At 62.2% G+C, this 20,048-nt stretch overlaps 1 protein-coding gene across 1 annotated transcript; it reads left to right on the top strand.

Moving 5' to 3' along the window:
* Nucleotides 1-130: 130 nt before the first annotated feature.
* Nucleotides 131-16,096, top strand: DPEP1 (dipeptidase 1). The gene is made up of 10 exons (XM_073308244.1): nucleotides 131-359; nucleotides 7,118-7,250; nucleotides 7,991-8,123; nucleotides 8,619-8,769; nucleotides 9,068-9,137; nucleotides 10,219-10,395; nucleotides 12,883-12,970; nucleotides 13,054-13,129; nucleotides 14,334-14,469; nucleotides 15,536-16,096. Exons 1-10 carry the CDS (start codon nucleotides 247-249, stop codon nucleotides 15,704-15,706), a joined length of 1,248 nt encoding a protein of 415 aa, XP_073164345.1. The 5' UTR covers nucleotides 131-246; the 3' UTR covers nucleotides 15,707-16,096.
* The last annotated feature ends 3,952 nt before the right edge of the window (nucleotides 16,097-20,048 follow it).

Below are 20,048 nucleotides of genomic sequence, written 5' to 3' on the forward strand. Positions count from 1 at the left end.
CTAAGAGATAGAGATAGCTAGAGATTGCAGCCAGCTAGAGATAGCTCCGAATCGCTTTATGATCCAGCACAGTTATTTATTGACTCTGGGTTGTTACCTAAGCCAAATTCCAATCACTGAGATCTTGGTCTTGGACTAGACAGTCTCATTTATGCAGCGCAGTCTCTGTGCCCAGCCGAAGGGACCCCTCTAGAGCAGGGTTGGAGGTGGAGGACTCAGAAGCCAAGGCTGGGCTGTCTGGCCACCATGAAGCCAATGCTGTTCAGCTACTTGCTTTTATCCATTTTCCCATTCTGCTCAGCGGAGCTTTACAGGGCGGAGGCAGAGAGAATCATGAACGAGACTCCTCTAATAGACGGGTAAATACCAGCCCCTGCTGCTCCCTGCCCTGTCGCGGCAAGTTGGGAAACTCCCCCTAGAGGGAACGAGCCTCCCCCCATACTCCTGCCCTGGGCCCCCCGTACTCCCCTCACCACCGGAGCTCTGCAGGAGAGGGAGGGGGAGCGATATGGTTTACCCTGGAGCTGGGCAGGTGATATATTCTCAGCACCTCGTGGCGTGAGGCCAGGCCAGCGTGAGCGCATAGCAGCTGCCGAACTCAGGCAATGGAAATGCAGGCTCAGGAGTGAGTCCCCACTGCACGCAAGAGGCTCTCCATGGCAGGGAAGCATGCCTGCTACCCCGGCGCCACGCAGCCCCTGAGGGAGCGGCTGGCCCTCCCGGGAGCTTTTCCTTACCAAGGGGTAGAGTCATCCCCTCTGCGCAGCCCCCAGCTCAGGGGAAGGCAGGGTGCACCAGCTCCATCCAACAGGAAAGTTTCCCACCTGCTCAAGGATTCTCAGTTCCCTGAGAAACCCCCCAGTGATGAAAGCCCTGCGCGGCTCCATTTCCAGCAAACCCCCACCCTGGGGAAGCCCCACGGCTCGGAACTCCACAGGGACCTGCTCAGTGTGCCCCATGGGAAATGCTGGAGTTTCTGGCATGCCCCAGGGGAATGGGAGGGCAGGGTGGATTTGCATGTGGTGGGTTATCAGGGCCAGGCCATGCTGCACTACACCATGAGTTCGCTGCAAAACATAAAGGGGAAACCCAGCCCTGCTGGCACATCACAGCCAGGGGAAAGTGGCTGCTCCCAGCTGGGGGAGAACCCCATGAGGTCAGGCCGGGAGCAGCTCGGAGAGACCCTGAGGAAGGTGGGAGCATTGGTCCAAGGACCATGTCCGTCCCACAGTGCGACAGGCACAAAGCTAGTGGGCCGTCACGGAGCGGAGGAGAAACCCCAGCACGGAGTCATTTTACTAGCCTGTGGGGTTTGGCTGCAGGGCTCACTGGGGCTTCCCAATCTCAGCTGGGCAAAGCCCTGGGAACTGGCCTGCCTCAGAGGAGCTGCCATCCCCAGCGCATGCCAGGAGGTCACTGCTACCCAGCAGTGTTTCTGCATTTCCCTCGGCCTCCTTGGCACTAAGGAAAGCCTGGGTCCCTGGAGCTGCTGCAGACAGCAAGCCACAGCCCAGAGGGGGATGAAGCGCAGGGTCTGGCTGGGCCGGGCAGGCGGGTGTGTGGCATGGGCGGGGGGACGCAGCTGCTGCAGTTACTGGCTTCAGGGGTAGGAGGGGTAAGTGTGATGCTGATCTGCAAGCTGCGCTAGAGAGAAAGGGGCACCTGGACTGAGACTGTTACTGATACCCGGGGGGTTGCCAGACTCAGGCTTTGGGGCTTGCCAGATTCAGAGCAGGCAAAAGGTCTGCACACCTAGGGGGAGTCACTGAGACAGGGGGCTGGGTGTCACGGCTCTTCCACCCCTGGGCCTCCACGTCGCTCTGCCAGTGACTTGTGCCACCCCTCCCGCTGCTAGTCCGTTCGTGGGCTCCCACCCCCAGCTCGGTCACTGCCCCCAGTCCTGGCCCACAGCCCCCCAGGCCTGCCTTGGGCCCCTCCAGCGTAGCGACGAGCAGGTGGACCCAACCGTGTGCGCATCCATCCAGTGGAGCTGGTCCTGCTCGCAGGGCTGGCACTGCCCCATATCCATGGGAGACTGACCTGAGCCTGCAGCGGTGAGGAGCCAGGCACAGTCCCGGCGAGCCCTGGGGGCGCTGGACTGCAGGGTGAGCCCCTTGTCAGCCCTTTCCCTTGGGCTCAGTGGGGAGACGCTCTTCACCCCCCGCAGCGAGGCTGAGGGCTGCCAAATTGGGCAGTGTCGCCCTGGGCCGCCCGTACTCCCCTCAGCCCTTCCACACCCTGTCCCCAGGTTAAACCAGAAAGAAGGGGCAGGACCCCCGCAGCTATACAGAAAGGGAAGAGGATCCCCCCAGGCTGAGACCCCGCGGGCTGGTGCTTGACAGAGCCAGAGGGACCCCTCCTCTTTCCTGGGCCCCAGCCCGACTGCCCTGGCGCTAGGCAGCAGCGCAGAGGGAGACGTCATCCCGCGTGATCTTCCAGGCCGAGGCACAGTGACCAGGGACAGAAATAACCCCCGCGGGCCGTCTGGTACTGAGTGACGTGGGGAGGGGGCTGTCTGCGGACCGAAAGGGGAAGACGCCCCCGCAGTTGCAGCACACACCTTGCTTCCCCCAGCCGCGTGACACTTCCTTAAATGACGGCAGTGGCAGCCGCGTAAGTCAGCAAGCTGGGGCGGTTCTCGGGGGCCTGACGGGGGCCGGTTCGAGGTGGAGAGGGACCGCCCCTGAGAGCCCACCACGGGCGCAATCCTGCGCTGGCCAGGGGGGCGGATGAGCTGTGTCTGTGCTGCCGAGGGGGCATCACAAGCCGGCCTCAAATGCAGCTGGCTGGGGTGTGGGAGCAGGGCACGCTGCGGGTGTGGGCTGCACAACCCTGCCGGGAGCCCTGGCAATGCCCAGCTGGAGTCTGTGGTGTGTGCAGGGCAGCCGGCCCCTGCCGTGCTCTGAGCCGGGAAGCTGAGGACGCTGGTTAAAGGCCCAGAGGAGAGGAAACTCACAGGCAGCCAGTTCAGTAACTAACCCTACCCCCACCCCCCAGGAGAGCACCCACGGCAAATGGCAGCTGCCTCCCTCCAAGCAGGAGCCTGCTGCCACCCACCCCGCTGTGCCACGCGGCTCCGGCCACCTGGCCATGGCTCCCCAAGCCTTGGAGCAGGTCAATGTTGCCAGGAACAGTGCCTGGAGCTGTGGCCTGCGGAGTTCCCTGCGGGGTTTTCCATCGGCTCTTGGAACCCCTCTGCCTTCCTTCTTGTGATTAGTTTCTTACCCAGGAAAGAGAAACACTCAAAACTCCTGGAAAGAAAAACTCCTCCAGCCTCTCTGCTCATCGTGGACTCGCTGGGGAATTCCCCTCTGGCTCCAGCGTGGCGCAGGGAGGCTCTGGGTGGAATTTCGGGCAGTAACACAGGAATGTCTGGGCACCTCTGGCTGCTCTCGTTCCAGGACAGAATGGTACCTTGGCTGAGTGCTGGCATTTGCCTGGGCTCTCTCGCATGCTGAGCAGGGGCAGGGGTCTTTGCATACGCATCTGGGACCATCACAGCTACCTCCTGGCTGCTGTATAACACCCCCGAGCAAGGCCTTGGATCAACCCTTCCCGTGCCAAGGCCGCATGCCCTCCCAGGCCGGGCACAGCCCTCCCTCCACGGAGCAATCCACAGCCCTGCCTGTGTTCCGGCAGTGAGAGAGTTAATTCAGCGCCCTTGAGCACAGAGCTAGGAAGCCCCCAATCCATTTCCCTGGGGTCAGCTGCTTCCATGAGCCTCCTGCAGCAAAGCCAGCGGAGGGGCTCTCCTGGGGCTTCGTTTCCTGCTCTGGCTCATACAGAGCAGTCCGGGAACTGTGGCCTCTGGAACGCAGCCCAGGTAACAGCCAGTGTCATCCCTGCCGCCTTCACCTGGGGATTAGGCAGGAGCCAAAGGGCAAAAGAACGTAGGGTTGCCAACGCTCCAGGATGTCCTGGGATCTCCAGGAATTAATGGTTAATCTTTAATTAAAGTTTATGTTACGTGATGAAACCTCCAGGAATACGCCCAGCCGAAACTGGCAACCCTAAGGAAGCGAATGGTGGGAAAGCCTGAGAAGGTGAAGGGGTACCAGGGGGCCCATGGGGAGCACTAGCCTAGCTCCTGGCAGCTGAGATGTGGACACATTCCACAGGCCCATGGAACAACGGATCCATCACCCCTGTGTACAAACACAGACCCAAACAACTGCCACGCCGCAGCAGCAAACTCTTCCCTAGCACCCTCATCACACGGCAGCCAGCCTAGGGTGACCAGACAGCAAAAATCGGGACGGGGGTGGGGGGTAATAGGAGCCTATATGAGAAAAAGACCCAAAAACAGGTCTGTTCCCATAAAATCGGGACATCTGGTCACCCTAAGCCAGCCAGTCACACGGACACCCTCCAGAAAGGCAAAGTGGTTCCCTGCCAGGAAGCGCTTCGTGGACAGAGCTTCATCCCGCAGAGGGAAACCGCCAGCAGGGGAGGATACGTGCTGGCTGCGTCACCTACACAAAGCTTTCTGTTCAGCAAGGAAGCTTAAACTGCTGCAGAAATGGAACCGGGGGGAATCAGTAAATCCACGTGCCGAGCCGTCCAATGCGGGAGAAAAAACAACCAGCAGCAAAGAGTCCTCCAAGCGCAGGACTGTAGAGAAGCCTCTGCCTCATCTGGAAACCTCCCGCCAGAGCTGGGAAAGACACCCAGCAGGAGTTTTCAGAGAAAGCCCCCAAACAACCCAATGAGAGTCAAATGTTACGACAGAGATTGAACAGGCCCTGAGCTGCACTCAGTCAGCCTCAGCCACAGGCTTTCAGGGAGTTTCAGCCTGGCTGGCAAAGCACCAGGAGAAAATCTCTAGGGGCCTTGCAAACATGTAGGGTTGCCCAGCATGTGACCCACCCTCAAGCCACCTCCCCCGCCCCCAACACACCAGGGGTCTGGCTCTTCCTGACACTGGGGCAGGGCTTGTCTAGCTGGTCCTGCAGCAGCGCCTCACTGGAGTGCAACCAACCGATCGTGATCATCGGTGGTTAAAAACAGCGCCTCCTGACTCCAGCCACCGCCAGCATCCTCCCTCCTGCAGCCCCTGCCTCACTGAGCTCCAGGGGATGAGGCGCTTGGGCACGAGGCAGCTGCCATGCTGTGTATCATGCTCCCTTATCTGCCGCCAGCCCAGCCCTGCTCCCCCCCGGCCCCCTCCAAGCCACCAGCAACCTTAACAGCTCTTTGTCCCCGGCCCCTGCCAGCTGCCACCTCCGTTCAACACACTGCCACAAACCGGGCTGGGAGCCAGCGGCTCCCGGGTTCTGATCCCTGTCTGGAGGCCAGCACACCTGCCCAAGTCACTGCACCTGCCCGGGCCGCAGTTTCATGGGCGATGTCAAGGCCAGAAGCCAGCCTGAGCTTGTGCAGAGCGCAGCCTCCTGCCTGGCCCCATTGCCTTGGGCTGGACTGTATCCACAGAAAAAGCCATTCGGTCTTAGGCTAAAGATTCCTTGTCCCTGGGCAACCCTTCCCATGGCCAATCCCCCGCCGAGCAGGACGCCTGTCTTGTTGGCTAGTCTTCAACTGCCAGACGCTGGGAAGAGACGCAAGCCTAGCGGGGCTGGAGACGGCACTGCGAGGGTTAATCTGCGAGGGTTAATCTGGGCTGCTGGGACCTCCTGCCTGGCCTCTGCCCAGGCTGGGTTAGTGTAAGGAGGGGAGAGAGGCAGAGTGTCTCGGCTCGCATGCAGAGAGCTGGGCAGGGCTCCCGGGGGGCGGGGAGGCAGGATATTGCCATGCTCAGGACTGCAGCCGTGTCCGGAGGGTTTCTACTAAGGGCAGGCAGGTTCCAGGCACCCGCCAGCTGGCAGCTGAGCCAGGGGCAGCTCAGCAGGGCAAGGGCACAAACCGGGGAGCCGGTGCGAGCCCTGGGCACTCAGCCGCTGAAGGACTAAGGTGTGTCCGCTGTATGGGCTACGGCCCAGGTCTTGCAGGCTGCCGAGGGGCCAGCCAGCTCCAGGCACTGGACCTGGAATTGCTGCTGGCCCCGGCGATCTCGGCTTCGCTGAGCAGGTTTGGAGGAGCTGGGACGGGACCAGTGGGGATGGCCCGTCCCCTCGGGCTGTGCAGAAGCCAGCTGACACCCGGGCATGGCTAATGCCACAGTGCAGAGAGGGCCCCGTCTCCGCTGCGCAGAGATGGGAGGAGAGAGCACGGGCAGGCGGGTCTGTGCCAAGCCATCCCTTGCTTTGAAACGCATGCAACAGTGAAACACTGGGGGTCTGGGTCGGCAGCAGCAAAGGCGCCAGCCCAGAGTTGGTTACGGTTGTGGCCCCGGTTCCAAACGCTGGCTGCAGCCGGCTGCGGGGCTTCGGGGGGAGTGGCACGCTCACGCGCCGGTGTGGAATCCTGAAAACACAGAGCTGGGGCAATGCTCAGCAGAGGAGGGGGCCGAGGTGCCCCCCAGGCCGATACAGCCCTCCAGCCTGCCTGTGTAGGAACTAACCCTCACCAGGCCTCGTCTGCAAACACCAGTTGTGCTGCTTCAGCTCTCTGGACACAATGGACAAGGTACAAGCCCCGAGCGAGCGTGTGTAACCCACACACCTCCTGGGGTGGGGCTCTGTCCCATCGAGTGGCACCGAGACCACTGAGAGAGCGATTAATGAGTCTGCCCTACAGCCTTCGCTACCAGCCAGTTGGCTCTTGCTCATGTGGTAGCGGCTCATGCACTAAGCTCCAGAGGGTTCGATCCCGCCCGCCGACGACCAGGGTACATGTGGACGCAGCTACCCTGGGATAAATGTGCTTAGAGGAGAGTGGCTAGTCCTGTCCTGGCAGCGGAATAAAGCTCCTTTACACCATAACCTGGTGTCCACGCCAGGGGGTGACCTGGTGTAACTGTCGGTACCTGGCCCCCCTGCAAACATGGGGGGTAGCCCAGCCCTAGGATCTGCCCCTCACACCAGCATACCGTTTTTGGGTAGTGCTACACGCCAGCCTTGCCTGGTGCCCGTCCACGCCCAGGCTTCCCCTGGGCTGAGGGCTCATGCCAGACACTCGACTCCCCTGCCCCAAGGGGTCGGGCGGGGCTGCTCCCCCTGCATGTGGGGGGCACAGGAGCACGGCTCCCAGGCTCCCTCACTTTCATCCCTTTCTTTTCCAGACACAACGACCTGCCCTGGCAGCTGCTGAAAAAGTTTAACAACAGGCTAAGCGTGGCGCCGGCAAACCTCACCCTGCTCAACGACACCCACACCAGCATCCCCAAGCTGCGGAGTGGGCGTGTGGGGGGGCAGGTAGGCTGTAGATCCCGCGGGCAGGGCCCACACAGCCACGCTCGCAGCAGGGCACTGGCGTACACCGACCGGCAGCGCTCACGCCCCCATGACGGCAGCAGAGCCGGGGACACTGACTCCAGCCGAGGAGCCTGTATGACTCAGCCTGGCTCCCTGGCGGGAGATCTCCCTGGAAAGCCCCCGGCAGGCGAGCCGCCCCTCGCTCTCGGCTGAGCAATTGCTGGACTTTTCCTAGGGCCAGAGGAAGCCAGCCCCTGTCACCCACCTGCTGCCTGCACTTCCCCAGCATGGCCGCTTTCACTTCCACCGTGCTCAGGCTCCGGCTCCCTGACACCCAGGGATCCAGCCCAGCCCCCAGGCCAGGTGGGACCCGGCAGCTCATCTGCAAAGCTGCTCACCACTTTCACTGCAGGTCCCAGAGGCTCTGAGCCCAGGGATGGAGCCAGGAGCTACCGACCGTCAGCAGCCACCTGACCTCTCTGGGTCTGTGCCCACCTGGGGTGAGAATCCCCTGGCAGCGGCTGGCTGCTTGTGCATGCCACCCCCCCAGTCCCAGGTACCAAGCGAGCCCGGGGCACCCCTGTGCTCGCCCCACAGCTGGCTCTGGGATGGGTGTGGGTTGAAGGTGGCAATGTATGAAGCAAAGCAGCCTCCTGAACAACTTAAGGCTGCCCTGCCCCATGGCGCTGCCCCGCACGGAGGGCCGGGCTCCTTAACTCCCCGCTTGTCTCCCTGCTCAGTTCTGGGCGGCTTACGTGCCCTGTGATACCCAGAACAAAGACGCAGTGAAGCGAACGCTGGAGCAGATCGACGTCATTCACCGCATGTGCGACAAGTACCCCGAGGCCTTTGTGTGTGTCACCGACAGCACAGGTGAGCGATGGAGCGTGGCCCCTGCCCAGCTCCTTGCGGGGATGGGGGGTGCAGGAGCTGAGCGAGGACGCCCCAGGCCGCATCCCGGCCCAGAATGAGCTGGGTGAGGGGGACCTCCCTGCCCAGCAGCCGCTGCCATTCCGCACCCAGCACCCTGCCCGGGCATGGTCCTTGCCAGCCCCTTGTATGGGGGAGGTAGCTCCCTGGTACCCTGCCATGTGTGCCTCTGGGGGAGGCATCTCTCTCTGCAGACGTGCCTGCCCTGTGCAAAGCCCACTGAGGTTTCCAGCAGTCGGTAGCTGGGAGCTCGAGTTGTCACGAGCCAGCCCCTCCGAGGTCTCCTACAAGGGTAGCTAGGGCCTGCCAGGCAGAAGGGGAGCTCAGCAGGCCCTAGGCAACACCCCCTCGTGAGCAACCTGGCACTCATTAGCCGGCGCGGCTCGCTGGGACTCCCCCTGCCCGCTGACTCAGGCCTGGGAAATGCTGCTCTTGCAGGCATAGAAGACGCCTTCCAAGCAAAGAAGGTTGCCAGCTTGATTGGCGTGGAGGGCGGCCACTCCATGGACAGCAGCCTGGGCACCCTGCGGATGCTCTACCGGCTGGGGGTGCGCTACATGACCCTCTCCCACAGCTGCAACACCCCCTGGTAAGGACCCCAGTGCTGGGGTGCATGGCAGCTTGCTGGGCCCCAGTGGGGTCGGGACGCAGGGGGCAGAAGAACGGGGCCTGGTGGGTTTGTAACAACATACAGGGACGCCGGGATTCCCCAGGTGAGTGAGTCCCCGTGCGGGTCCCGGGGCCCAGAGAGGGCTGAGAACGGTGCCAATGCCTTTTCCTGCCCCTGTGCTGGCACTCGGGGGCAGGCAGCAGCCTAGTGCCAATAAATAGCTCAGGCCGCGCGGGCTCACCAAGAGCTGGGCTGATGTGTGCGCTCTGGCTCGCAGGGTGGACAACTGGCTGGTGGACACAGACCAGGAACAGCCCGTCCACAACGGCCTGTCACAATTTGGGAAGGTGAGTGGGAATGGCCCCTGCATGTGCACTGCCTGGGGGGCTGGAAGCCGACATCCCCATGCCCACACATGGGGCAGGGAGCTCTCCAGCTGGAGACCCTCGGGGGGATGGGGAGGGGACAGAGCGCCCGCACTTCTCCAGCCAGGGACCAGCCTTTCTGGAAGGGGCGCTGCTGGCATATCAGGGCCTGGGACAGGCTGTCTACTCCCATCACCGGGGCTGCTCTTGCCACGTCCCAGAGCAAGGCCCGCCAGGCCTGCTGCTGCGGAGGCTGATCTAGCCTGGCTCCCAGCGTGACAGCTGCCAGTCCCTGGCCACATTCCCAAAGCCACTGTGGTGTTTTCCAAGCCAGCAGCAGCCTGGCAGTACAAACTCCTGACCCCACTGCACCGTCCTCAACCCCCGGCCTCTCTGGGATGCCTGGTCCCCCATTCTCATCCCCCCTGCCCCCCCATTCTCATCCCCCTGCCCCATGGGCAGAGAAACCTGGTGGCTGCTCACCTCCAGTGCCTGATGGCTTCTGTGCCACTGCCCAGCTCTCCACTGGCAAGGGGGGGTGAAGTTCACATCCTGTGGGCTGACTCCCCCCACGTTACCCCAGGGGCCCCGGAGCCCTGCCGTCTGCCCCACTGCACCGCCCTGTTCCTAAAGCGCCGTATGGCTGCTGCCCCTGGAGCCCCCAGCACTGCTCACCCCCATTTACCCACATGCAGGGCACAGCGAGCCGGGGCAGCTCACTCACACAGGGGCCAGAGGAAAGCGTGAGCTGCTGGAAGTTGACACGGGGGTGGGCGCTCCTGTCCCTGCCCCGTCTTCCCCCCATCCCCATTCGATGTGCTGCCTGCTGCACTCGCCCCCCGGCCCCCTGGCTCAGACTCCACTCGCCCAGGGGGAGGGGGCAAGGTCCCATTCACTCGGGCAGGTGGGGCGAGTCTAAGTGGGGTGAGGAGGGGTGCCCAGGAGAACATGCAGGTCCCACCGCTCAGACTCTGCAGGGCCTGGGGCCAGCTTGTCCCTGATGTGGCCTGCGCCGCACAGGAGGGGCCCGCACTCAGCACCCGTCCCTCATCTGCTCCCCCAGCGCGTGGTCCGGGAGATGAATCGCCTAGGCATGCTGGTCGACCTGGCCCACGTGTCTGTGCGGACGATGGCAGACGCCCTAGAGGTTTCCAAAGCTCCTGTTATATTCAGCCACTCATCAGCCTATGAGCTCTGCAGAAGCAGGCGCAATGTGCCCGACGACATCCTCCGCAGGGTGGTAAGATGGCCTGGATGCGCAGAGTGATGAGCGTTTCCTCCAGCACAGGAGATCGGGGCGCACAGCTCCAAACCAGGCAGAGAGGGACCAGCTCTTGGGCAGGAGCAGCTCCCGCACAGACAGCCCCTAGGCAAAACCGGCACGAGCCACCAGTGCTTTCACCCCAGCAGGGGTCAGGAAGGAAATATCCCTTGTGGGATAGCAGGCCCTGCTGGGAGCCCAGGCCAGGGGCGGGATCCCAGGTGTGAGGGGCCGGGCGCAAGAGGCTGGGGGCGGGATCGTGGGTGCGAGGGGCCGGGGGCAGGATCCCATGGCGGGATTCCAGGCACAAAGGGGCAGGGGCAGGATCCCGTGGCGAGACCCCAGGCACAAGGGGGCAGGGGCAGGATCCCGGGTGTGAGGGGATGGGGGCGGGATCCCGGGCATAAGGGGCCACTGGCAGAATCCCATGGCAGGATCCCAGGCACAAGGGGGCAGGGGCGGGATCCTGGGTATGAAGGGGCAGTGGCAGGATCCTGTGGCGGGATCCCAGGCACAAGGGGGCAGGGGTGGGATCCCAGATGTGAGGGGCCGGGGGCGGGATCCCATGGCAGGATCCCAGGCACAAGGGGGCAGGATCCTGGGTGTGAGGGGCCAGGGGCGGGATCCTGTGGTGGGATCCCAGGCACAAGGGGGCAGGGGCAGGATCCCGGGTGTGAGGGGATGGGGGCGGGATCCCGGGCATAAGGGGCCACTGGCAGAATCCCATGGCAGGATCCCAGGCACAAGGGGGCAGGGGCGGGATCCTGGGTATGAAGGGGCAGTGGCAGGATCCTGTGGCGGGATCCCAGGCACAAGGGGGCAGGGGTGGGATCCCAGATGTGAGGGGCCGGGGGCGGGATCCCATGGCAGGATCCCAGGCACAAGGGGGCAGGGGCAGGATCCTGGGTGTGAGGGGCCAGGGGCGGGATCCTGTGGCGGGATCCCAGGCACAAGGGGGCAGGGGCAGGATCCCGGGTGTGAGGGGATGGGGGCGGGATCCCGGGCATAAGGGGCCACTGGCAGAATCCCATGGCAGGATCCCAGGCACAAGGGGGCAGGGGCGGGATCCTGGGTATGAAGGGGCAGTGGCAGGATCCTGTGGCGGGATCCCAGGCACAAGGGGGCAGGGGTGGGATCCCAGATGTGAGGGGCCGGGGGCGGGATCCCATGGCAGGATCCCAGGCACAAGGGGGCAGGGGCAGGATCCTGGGTGTGAGGGGCCAGGGGCGGGATCCTGTGGCGGGATCCCAGGCACAAGGGGGCAGGGGCAGGATCCCGGGTGTGAGGGGATGGGGGCGGGATCCCGGGCATAAGGGGCCACTGGCAGAATCCCATGGCAGGATCCCAGGCACAAGGGGGCAGGGGCGGGATCCTGGGTATGAAGGGGCAGTGGCAGGATCCTGTGGCGGGATCCCAGGCACAAGGGGGCAGGGGTGGGATCCCAGATGTGAGGGGCCGGGGCGGGATCCCATGGCAGGATCCCAGGCACAAGGGGGCAGGGGCAGGATCCTGGGTGTGAGGGGCCAGGGGCGGGATCCTGTGGCGGGATCCCAGGCACAAGGGGGCAGGGGCAGGATCCCGGGTGTGAGGGGATGGGGGCAGGATCCCATGGCAGGATCCCAGGCACAAGGGGGCAGGGGCGGGATCCTGGGTATGAAGGGGCAGTGGCAGGATCCTGTGGCGGGATCCCAGGCACAAGGGGGCAGGGGTGGGATCCCGGATGTGAGGGGCTGGGAGCGGGATCCCAGGCACAAGGGGGCAGGGGCAGGATCCTGGGTGCAAGGGGCCAGTGGTAACTTCACGCTGGTAGTGAGAACCTAAGTGTCTGAGCTGGAGCTGCTGACGGTGGCTTGCACAGCCTGCTGGCTGGATCGCTGCAGGGAGGGGTCCAGGGCTCTGCATGGGAAGCAGCATGCTGGGGACCATGGCGAGCAGCACCGCCGCCGGCTCCCCAGTTCATGGACAACCAGCTCCTCCGGCACTGGGGCAGGTGTGGGATCCCTGCCCCAGGAGCAGCAGCTGAGACCCTGGGCTGCCCGGCCCACAGAGCCCTCACCTGCTGCAGCCTTTGGGAACCCGCATGCATGGGCCGGTGGTAACATCGGCCAGGGGAGGCTAAGCCTCCCCTAACCCAGGCCCTGGGCCCACCCATGCTCTGCCCCAAGGCCCCGCCCTCACTCCCCTTCTCCCCTAGGCCGGTGCAGCGGTCGAGCCAGCTCCTTGGGCCAGCCAGCAGCCTGGTGCTCGGGCCAGTGCTCGGGGGTTGGGCCAGCCAGAGCAGCCAGGGGCGGGCCAGTCAGCAGCTCAGGGAGGGTGGGCAGGGGCTCCTCTGGTCATGGGGGGACTCGGGGCTCCTCTGGCCATGTCGGGGGGTCTCATGGCTTCAGCAGGTGCGGGGCAGGGCCCCCTAGCCTCCCCAAAAGGCAGGGTCACCTGCTGCCCATGCCTGCATGTCTCCGCCTGCAGAACGAGACGGGTGGCCTGGTGATGGTGAACTTCTACAACATGTACGTGTCCTGCAACAAGGAGGCTGCCAACCTGTCCCAGGTCGCAGGTGAGTCTGGCGCCAGCCCTGAGGGACGGGGGGTTCCCGCACACCGGGCCTTGCCCGCTCACCTCTGGCACTTCCCCCCGCAGATCACCTGGATCACGTCAAGAAGGTGGCTGGCTCCACGGCGGTTGGCTTTGGCGGGGACTACGACGGCGTGCCCACGTAAGGAATGGCACGTGGCGGAGCGGGCGAGGGCTTCCTAACCCCACCGAACAGCCAGCCCCTGGCAGCGCTAGCAGGGCCATCTGTGAGCCATGCCCAGCCATGCAGGCTGGGGCCCAGCTCCCACAGCCCTGGGGCCCAGGGCACCCCAGAGCAGGCTGACCTGGGGTTTGCCCTCCTGCAGGTTCCTTCCCTGAGCTTGCCCCAGAGCCTCGGCGTCTCACCCCGCTGGTCTCCAGGGAGACACTGGCCAGGCCTTGGGGGTTGCTTTACTGCTCAGAAACCGATCCTGGCCCGTTGCTGAGCCTTGGAGAGAAATGTCCCCCCCGTGCCAGGCCCCTGCCAGGGCCCCTCCAGCCCTGGAACCGAGCCATGGGGCAGCTCCTGGTACCAAGGTTCTACAGGAGACAACAGGCTGCAGCTCCCCCCCGCCACCTCAGCCCCTCGGCTAGGGGCCCTGCGCAAAGGCGTCCCGAGCGAGTCATGTCTCCCTCGAGGGGCAGCGCGTGCACCCTGTGTGAGCCGGCCCGTGCACCGGCTCCCAAGGACACAGCGCCCTGGGCTGGGGTGCCTGCTTCATAGGCCTCACCACCTCTTCCTGCTGTGGGGCCCATCGGCTTGGGAGCTGGGGGAGGGGAGAGGGGGCTCCCCAAGGCAGAACCCTTTGAGTCACACTCCTGGGTCTAGCAAGAAGGTGCGTTACCAGTGAGGGGCTCTAGGGGGCGCACACTTCATAGCTCCTGTGGGCTGATTTCGTGGTACATCCCAGGGGCTCTTGGCGTCCCCCCATTCCTCCCACCAGCTCCCTGTGTGCCCCATCCCTCTATAGTGCCCATGCCCCTCTAGTGCATGGACTCCCTCAGCTTCCCCCCCAACCAGGGGTCCTGGGCAACCCTCATTCCCCTCCTCCCCCATACCAGGGTCCCCCATTCTTCCCTCATGCCAGGGGCTGTGTGCACCCCCAGTTTCCTCTTCCCCCACTTATTTTGGGGGGGAATTAATAGGGGGCAAGAGGAAACTGGGGGCGGGAACCTTGAGTGCAAACTCTTTGCAAGTTGGGCCAATTAACCCTGGAAACCACGTCCCCAGGGGAGCCCCATGGCCTGAGCTATGCAGGGGTCAGAGTTGCTACTCACAGTGCTTCTGGCTGGCCTGGGAACCGCCAAACCAAGCTGTGAGCTCAGTGCTTTCCGGCACGTTGCAGGCTTCCCCAGGGGCTGGAGGATGTTTCCAAATACCCCGAGTTAATAGCTGAGTTACTGAGAAGGAAGTGGACTGAAGCCGAAGTGAAAGCTGCCCTCGCCATGAACCTGCTGAGAGTCTTCAAGAAGGCGGAGGAGGTGAGTGAGAAGAGATGGGAGAGTCGCTGCACGGAGCGCTGGCCCGCCCATGCCCCCCTCATTGCAGGGCCAGGTACCTGCCTCTCCATGAGCCACCCAGCAGCCCGGCCCTAACCCAGCAGTGCTGCCATGGGGCTCTGTGCCCCCACCCCGCACCTGCCATGCTGATCCTGCACGCAGCTCTATGTCCCCGTCCCATGGCACAGTCCCGGCCCTGGCCCGTGCACTCCATGTTCCTGCTCCGCAGCGCAGACCCGGCCCTGGCCCGCGGCTCCGCAGCGCAGACCCGGCCCTGGCCCGCGGCTCCGCAGCGCAGACCCGGCCCTGGCCCGCGGCTCCGCAGCGCAGACCCGGCCCTGGCCCGCGGCTCCGCAGCGCAGACCCGGCCCTGGCCCGCGGCTCCGCAGCGCAGACCCGGCCCTGGCCCGCGGCTCCGCAGCGCAGACCCGGCCCTGGCCCGCGGCTCCGCAGCGCAGACCCGGCCCTGGCCCGCGGCTCCGCAGCGCAGACCCGGCCCTGGCCCGCGGCTCCGCAGCGCAGACCCGGCCCTGGCCCGCGGCTCCGCAGCGCAGACCCGGCCCTGGCCCGCGGCTCCGCAGCGCAGACCCGGCCCTGGCCCGCGGCTCCGCAGCGCAGACCCGGCCCTGGCCCGCGGCTCCGTGTCCCCGCTCCGCAGCGCAGACCCGGCCCTGGCCCGCGGCTCCGTGTCCCCGCTCCGCAGCGCAGACCCGGCCCTGGCCCGCGGCTCCGTGTCCCCGCTCCGCAGCGCAGACCCGGCCCTGGCCTGCGGCTCCGTGTCCCCGCTCCGCAGCGCAGACCCGGCCCTGGCCTGCGGCTCCGTGTCCCCGCTCCGCAGCGCAGACCCGGCCCTGGCCTGCGGCTCCGTGTCCCCGCTCCGCAGCGCAGACCCGGCCCTGGCCTGCGGCTCCGTGTCCCCGCTCCGCAGCGCAGACCCGGCCCTGGCCTGTGGCTCCGTGTCCCCGCTCCGCAGTGCAGAGCCGGCCGTGGCCCATGGCTCCACTCTGCAGCACACTGTGAGAAGCTGACTGTTTCCTTTCCCTGGTAGGTGAGGGACAGCCTGTCCCAGGAGCCACCTGACGATGAGCCGATTGCCTATGAGGAACTGGAAGGGCAGTGCAGAACCAGCTACGGGTACCCTGCCCGTGCCAAAGCCAGCACCCCCAGCGTGCTGCCAGCCGCTCTCATCATCCCCCTCCTTTACTCCCTCCTCCTGTAGAGCTCTGGAAGCAGAGCCCAGACCCCCACCCCTTCTCACTTCTGAGCCAGCCTGGCTGGAGCGGGAGGGGTGCAACCCAACTCTCCACTGCCCTGGGGCTGGCCCTGCATGAAGGGGAGCCGATCAGACCACAGCTGCCCTACTATCTCCCAGTCTCACTGGGCCCAAAGGGGGTGAGATTCAGTCATGTTGGACACAGGCCTGGCTGCCATGACACGGGCTGCCATGATCGAAGCTGGGTTAAGTGGCCACGCCCCAGCCTGGGCCCCGGTTTGCCTCTGGACAGTCAACCTGGGCCTCCATGCGGCTTTTCACAGGGGTTGTGCCTTTGGCACCCAGCCATCACCTGCAATGCTGCAGTATGTGAATTAAAGCTGTCTCTGCTCCCTGCTGTCTGTCTAGTCTATGAACTAGGACCAGCCACACCTCCCCAAAGCCAGTGCGAGCCCTCACCCCAGCAGGCCGGGCTAGGCCAGCCCCCAGCTTTCCCCTGGGCTGAAGGCAGGAGCAGGACAGCCTTTTCACTAGGTTCTTTCCGAGACGAAGCTCAGGGGCTAGAAGGCTGGGGTGGGAGAGGAGCAGCTGCCCCGTGTGCCCACGCCAGGGACCAGGGATCTGTGGCAGCCTTTACATGGTGAAGGCACTGTGCAGACGTTAATCATTAGCTAATTAGCTGGCCAATCAATCATCCTGTTAGCAATTTCCTCTAACATTCAAAGAACAGCCTGTCTTTACAGCGGAGGCGGCAGCAGGCACCTGGTAAACAGGCCTGCAAAAGCAAGCTCTCTTCCTGTTGCATTTGCAAGTTGGCTGCGGCACAGAGCCCCCACCTTCCAGCGAAACTGGCAAGGATACATAGCGCTCCTGGGCTCTGGCTATCCCGTACCAGGCCTCCCAGCCAGGCCCCTTCCCTCCAGGGAGGCAGGCACTGGAGGCTTCTACCCCAGACGCAAGATGGGGGAGTGGCAGGCTCAGGAGCCAGCTGACCGGATAGTTGCCCTTTCATCCCCTATTCAAACCCAGCCTGGGTCAGGGGCTAAACGGGTGAAGTGAGTCAGGCTCAAAGTTCACCCACCTCCCCCGGAATCCATGCTGGTGCTTTCACCAAGTGAAAAGTGGGCCGTGCGATGAGCCAGCAGGGAGCAAACCGCTTCTGGGAAGAGGGGCGAGGGCTGGAAACTCTGCACAACACAGGGTTAGTATTCCCCTGGCGTGAGCGCTGGTGAGAGGGGCCAGAATGCTAGAGCTGAGGCCTGGAGCCCTCCAGTATCTGCAGAGCAGGGACCCGCATGAGCCATAGCAGTGCCAGCGTCCCCGGCCGTCCTCCCACGAAGGGATGCCCTCAGCTGCTCCATGCTGCGTGTACGCGAAGCTGAAGGCACCAACTCCTACTGATGCAGGATTTGGCCCTTGAGTTTGTTTGACGGCCCCTGGGGCTGACTCTTCGTGCCTCCTGCAGAGGTGGCAGAGCTGGTGCTCCCCGCCAGGGGGAGGCTTGTTCCCTGCCCTGGTGGACACTAGAACTCGCTGGGTTATTGATGAGCCGGTAGTTGCTCATCTGCAGCTTTGCTGTCCTAGAGAGTTCTCTGCATTGCAAACCCCCATATGCGGGGCTGGGTGAAAGGGGCTGGGGAATTGGCTCTGGGCACCATAGAATCATAGAATATCAGGGTTGGAAGGGACCTCAGGAGGTCATCTAGTCCAACCCCCTGCTCAAAGCAGGACCAATCCCCAATTAAATCATCCCAGCCAGGGCTTTGTCAAGCCTGACCTTAAAAACTTCTAAGGAAGGAGATTCTACCACCTCCCTAGGTAACGCATTCCAGTGTTTCACCACCCTCCTAGTGAAAAAGTTTTTCCTAATATCCAACCTAAACCTCCCCCACTGCAACTTGAGACCATTACTCCTTGTTCTGTCATCTGCTACCATTGAGAACAGTCTAGAGCCATCCTCTTTGGAACCCCCTTTCAGGTAGTTGAAAGCAGCTATCAAATCCCGCCTCATTCTTCTCTTCTGAAGACTAAACAATCCCAGTTCCCTCAGCCTCTCCTCATAAGTCGTGTTCCAGTCCCCTAATCATTTTTGTTGCCCTCCGCTGGACTCTTTCCAATTTTTCCACATCCTTCTTGTAGTGTGGGGCCCAAAACTGGACACAGTACTCCAGATGAGGCCTCACCAATGTCAAATAGAGGGGAACGATCACGTCCCTCGATCTGCTGGCAATGCCCCTACTTATACATCCCAAAATGCCATTGGCCTTCTTGGCAACAAGGGCACACTGTTGACTCATATCCAGCTTCTTGTCCACTGTAACCCCTAGGTCCTTTTCTGCAGAACTGCTGCCGAGCCATTCGGTCCCTAGTCTGTAGCTGTGCATGGGATTCTTCCGTCCTAAGTGCAGGACTCTGCACTTGTCCTTGTTGAACCTCATCAGATTTCTTTTGGCCCAATCCTCTAATTTGTCTAGGTCCCTCTGTATCCTATCCCGGCCCTCCAGCGTATCTACCACTCCTCCCAGTTTAGTGTCATCTGCAAACTTGCTGAGGGTGCAATCCACACCATCCTCCAGACCATTTATGAAGATATTGAACAAAACCGGCCCCAGGACCGACCCTTGGGGCACTCCACTTGATACCGGCTGCCAACTAGACATAGAGCCATTGATCACTACCCGTTGAGCCCGACAATCTAGCCAGCTTTCTATCCACCTTATAGTCCATTCATCCAGCCCATACTTCTTTAATTTGCTGGCAAGAATACTGTGGGAGACTGTGTCAAAAGCTTTGCTAAAGTCAAGGAACAACACATCCACTGCTTTCCCTTCATCCACAGAGCCAGTTATCTCATCATAGAAGGCAATTAGATTAGTCAGGCATGACTTGCCCTTGGTGAATCCATGCTGACTGTTCCTGATCACTTTCCTCTCCTCTAAGTGCTTCAGAATTGATTCCTTCAGCACCTGCTCCATGATTTTTCCAGGGACTGAGGTGAGGCTTACTGGCCTGTAGTTCCCAGGATCCTCCTTCTTCCCTTTTTTAAAGATGGGCACTACATTAGCCTTTTTCCAGTCATCTGGGACCTCCCCCGCTGAGTTTTCAGAGATAATGGCCAATGGCTCTGCAATCACATTCGCCAACTCCTTTAGCACTCTCAGATGCAACGCATCCGGCCCCATGGACTTGTGCTCATCCAGCTTTTCTAAATAGTCCTGAACCACTTCTTTCTCCACAGAGGGCTGGTCACCTCCTCCCCACACTGTGCTGCCCAGTGCAGTAGTCTGGGAGCTGACCTTGTTCGTGAAGACAGAGGCAAAAAAAGCATTGAGTACATTAGCTTTTTCCACACCCTCTGTCACGAGGTTGCCTCCCTCATTCAGTAAGGGGCCCACACTTTCCTTGACTTTCTTCTTGTTGCTAACATACTTGAAGAAACCCTTCTTGTTACTCTTAACATCTCTTTGATTTGGCCTTCCTGATTTCACTCCTGCATGCCCGAGCAATATTTTTATACTCTTCCCTGGTCATTTGTCCAATCTTCCACTTCTTGTAAGCTTCTTTTTTGTGTTTAAGATCAGCAAGGATTTCACTGTTAAGCCAAGCGGGTCGCCTGCCATATTTACTATTCTTTCTACACATCTGGATGGTTTGTCCCTGTAACCTCAATAAGGATTCTTTAAAATACAGCCAGCTCTCCTGGACTCCTTTCCCCCTCATGTTATTCTCCCAGGGGATCTTGCCCATCAGTTCCCTGAGGGAGTTAAAGTCTGCTTTTCTGAAGTCCAGGGTCTGTATTCTGCTGCTCTCCTTTCTTCCTTGTGTTAGGATCCTGAACTCGACCATTTCATGGTCACTGCCTCCCAGGTTCCCATCCACTTTTGCTTCCCCTACTAATTCTTCCCAGTTTGTGAGCAGCAGGTCAAGAAGAGCTCTGCCCCTAGTTGGTTCCTCCAGCACTTGCACCAGGAAATTGTCCCCCAGATTTTCCACCAGCCAGACCTGAGGGTAAAAAGGAACAAAGAGCTAGTCCCATGAGCTGCTTCAAGGAACCGAAGCAGCTAAAAGATCAGTGGAAAAAGTCGGCAGCGCCTGCTCTTGATTACAAGCCAGATAAGGGACTGTCTCCACAGGCCCTGTCCAGCAGGGGCCCAAGGAAAAGTTCTCTCAGAACTGACCCAACGCTTGCTGATACCAAGCCAGCCCTCGGCCACTCAGCCCAGAGGTACGTTTTATGCCTGCGAGACAGTGATCTTGATAAACATCCCTCAAGGCTCAAGTGCCTGTGTTTTCCGAAGCGATGCTGCAGCAGAGAGTTTGATGTAACAGGTTGCGAGGATCAGTTCTG

The sequence above is a fragment of the Lepidochelys kempii genome, chromosome 12 (genome assembly GCF_965140265.1).
Source record: "Lepidochelys kempii isolate rLepKem1 chromosome 12, rLepKem1.hap2, whole genome shotgun sequence".
Lineage (NCBI taxonomy): Eukaryota > Metazoa > Chordata > Testudines > Cheloniidae > Lepidochelys > Lepidochelys kempii.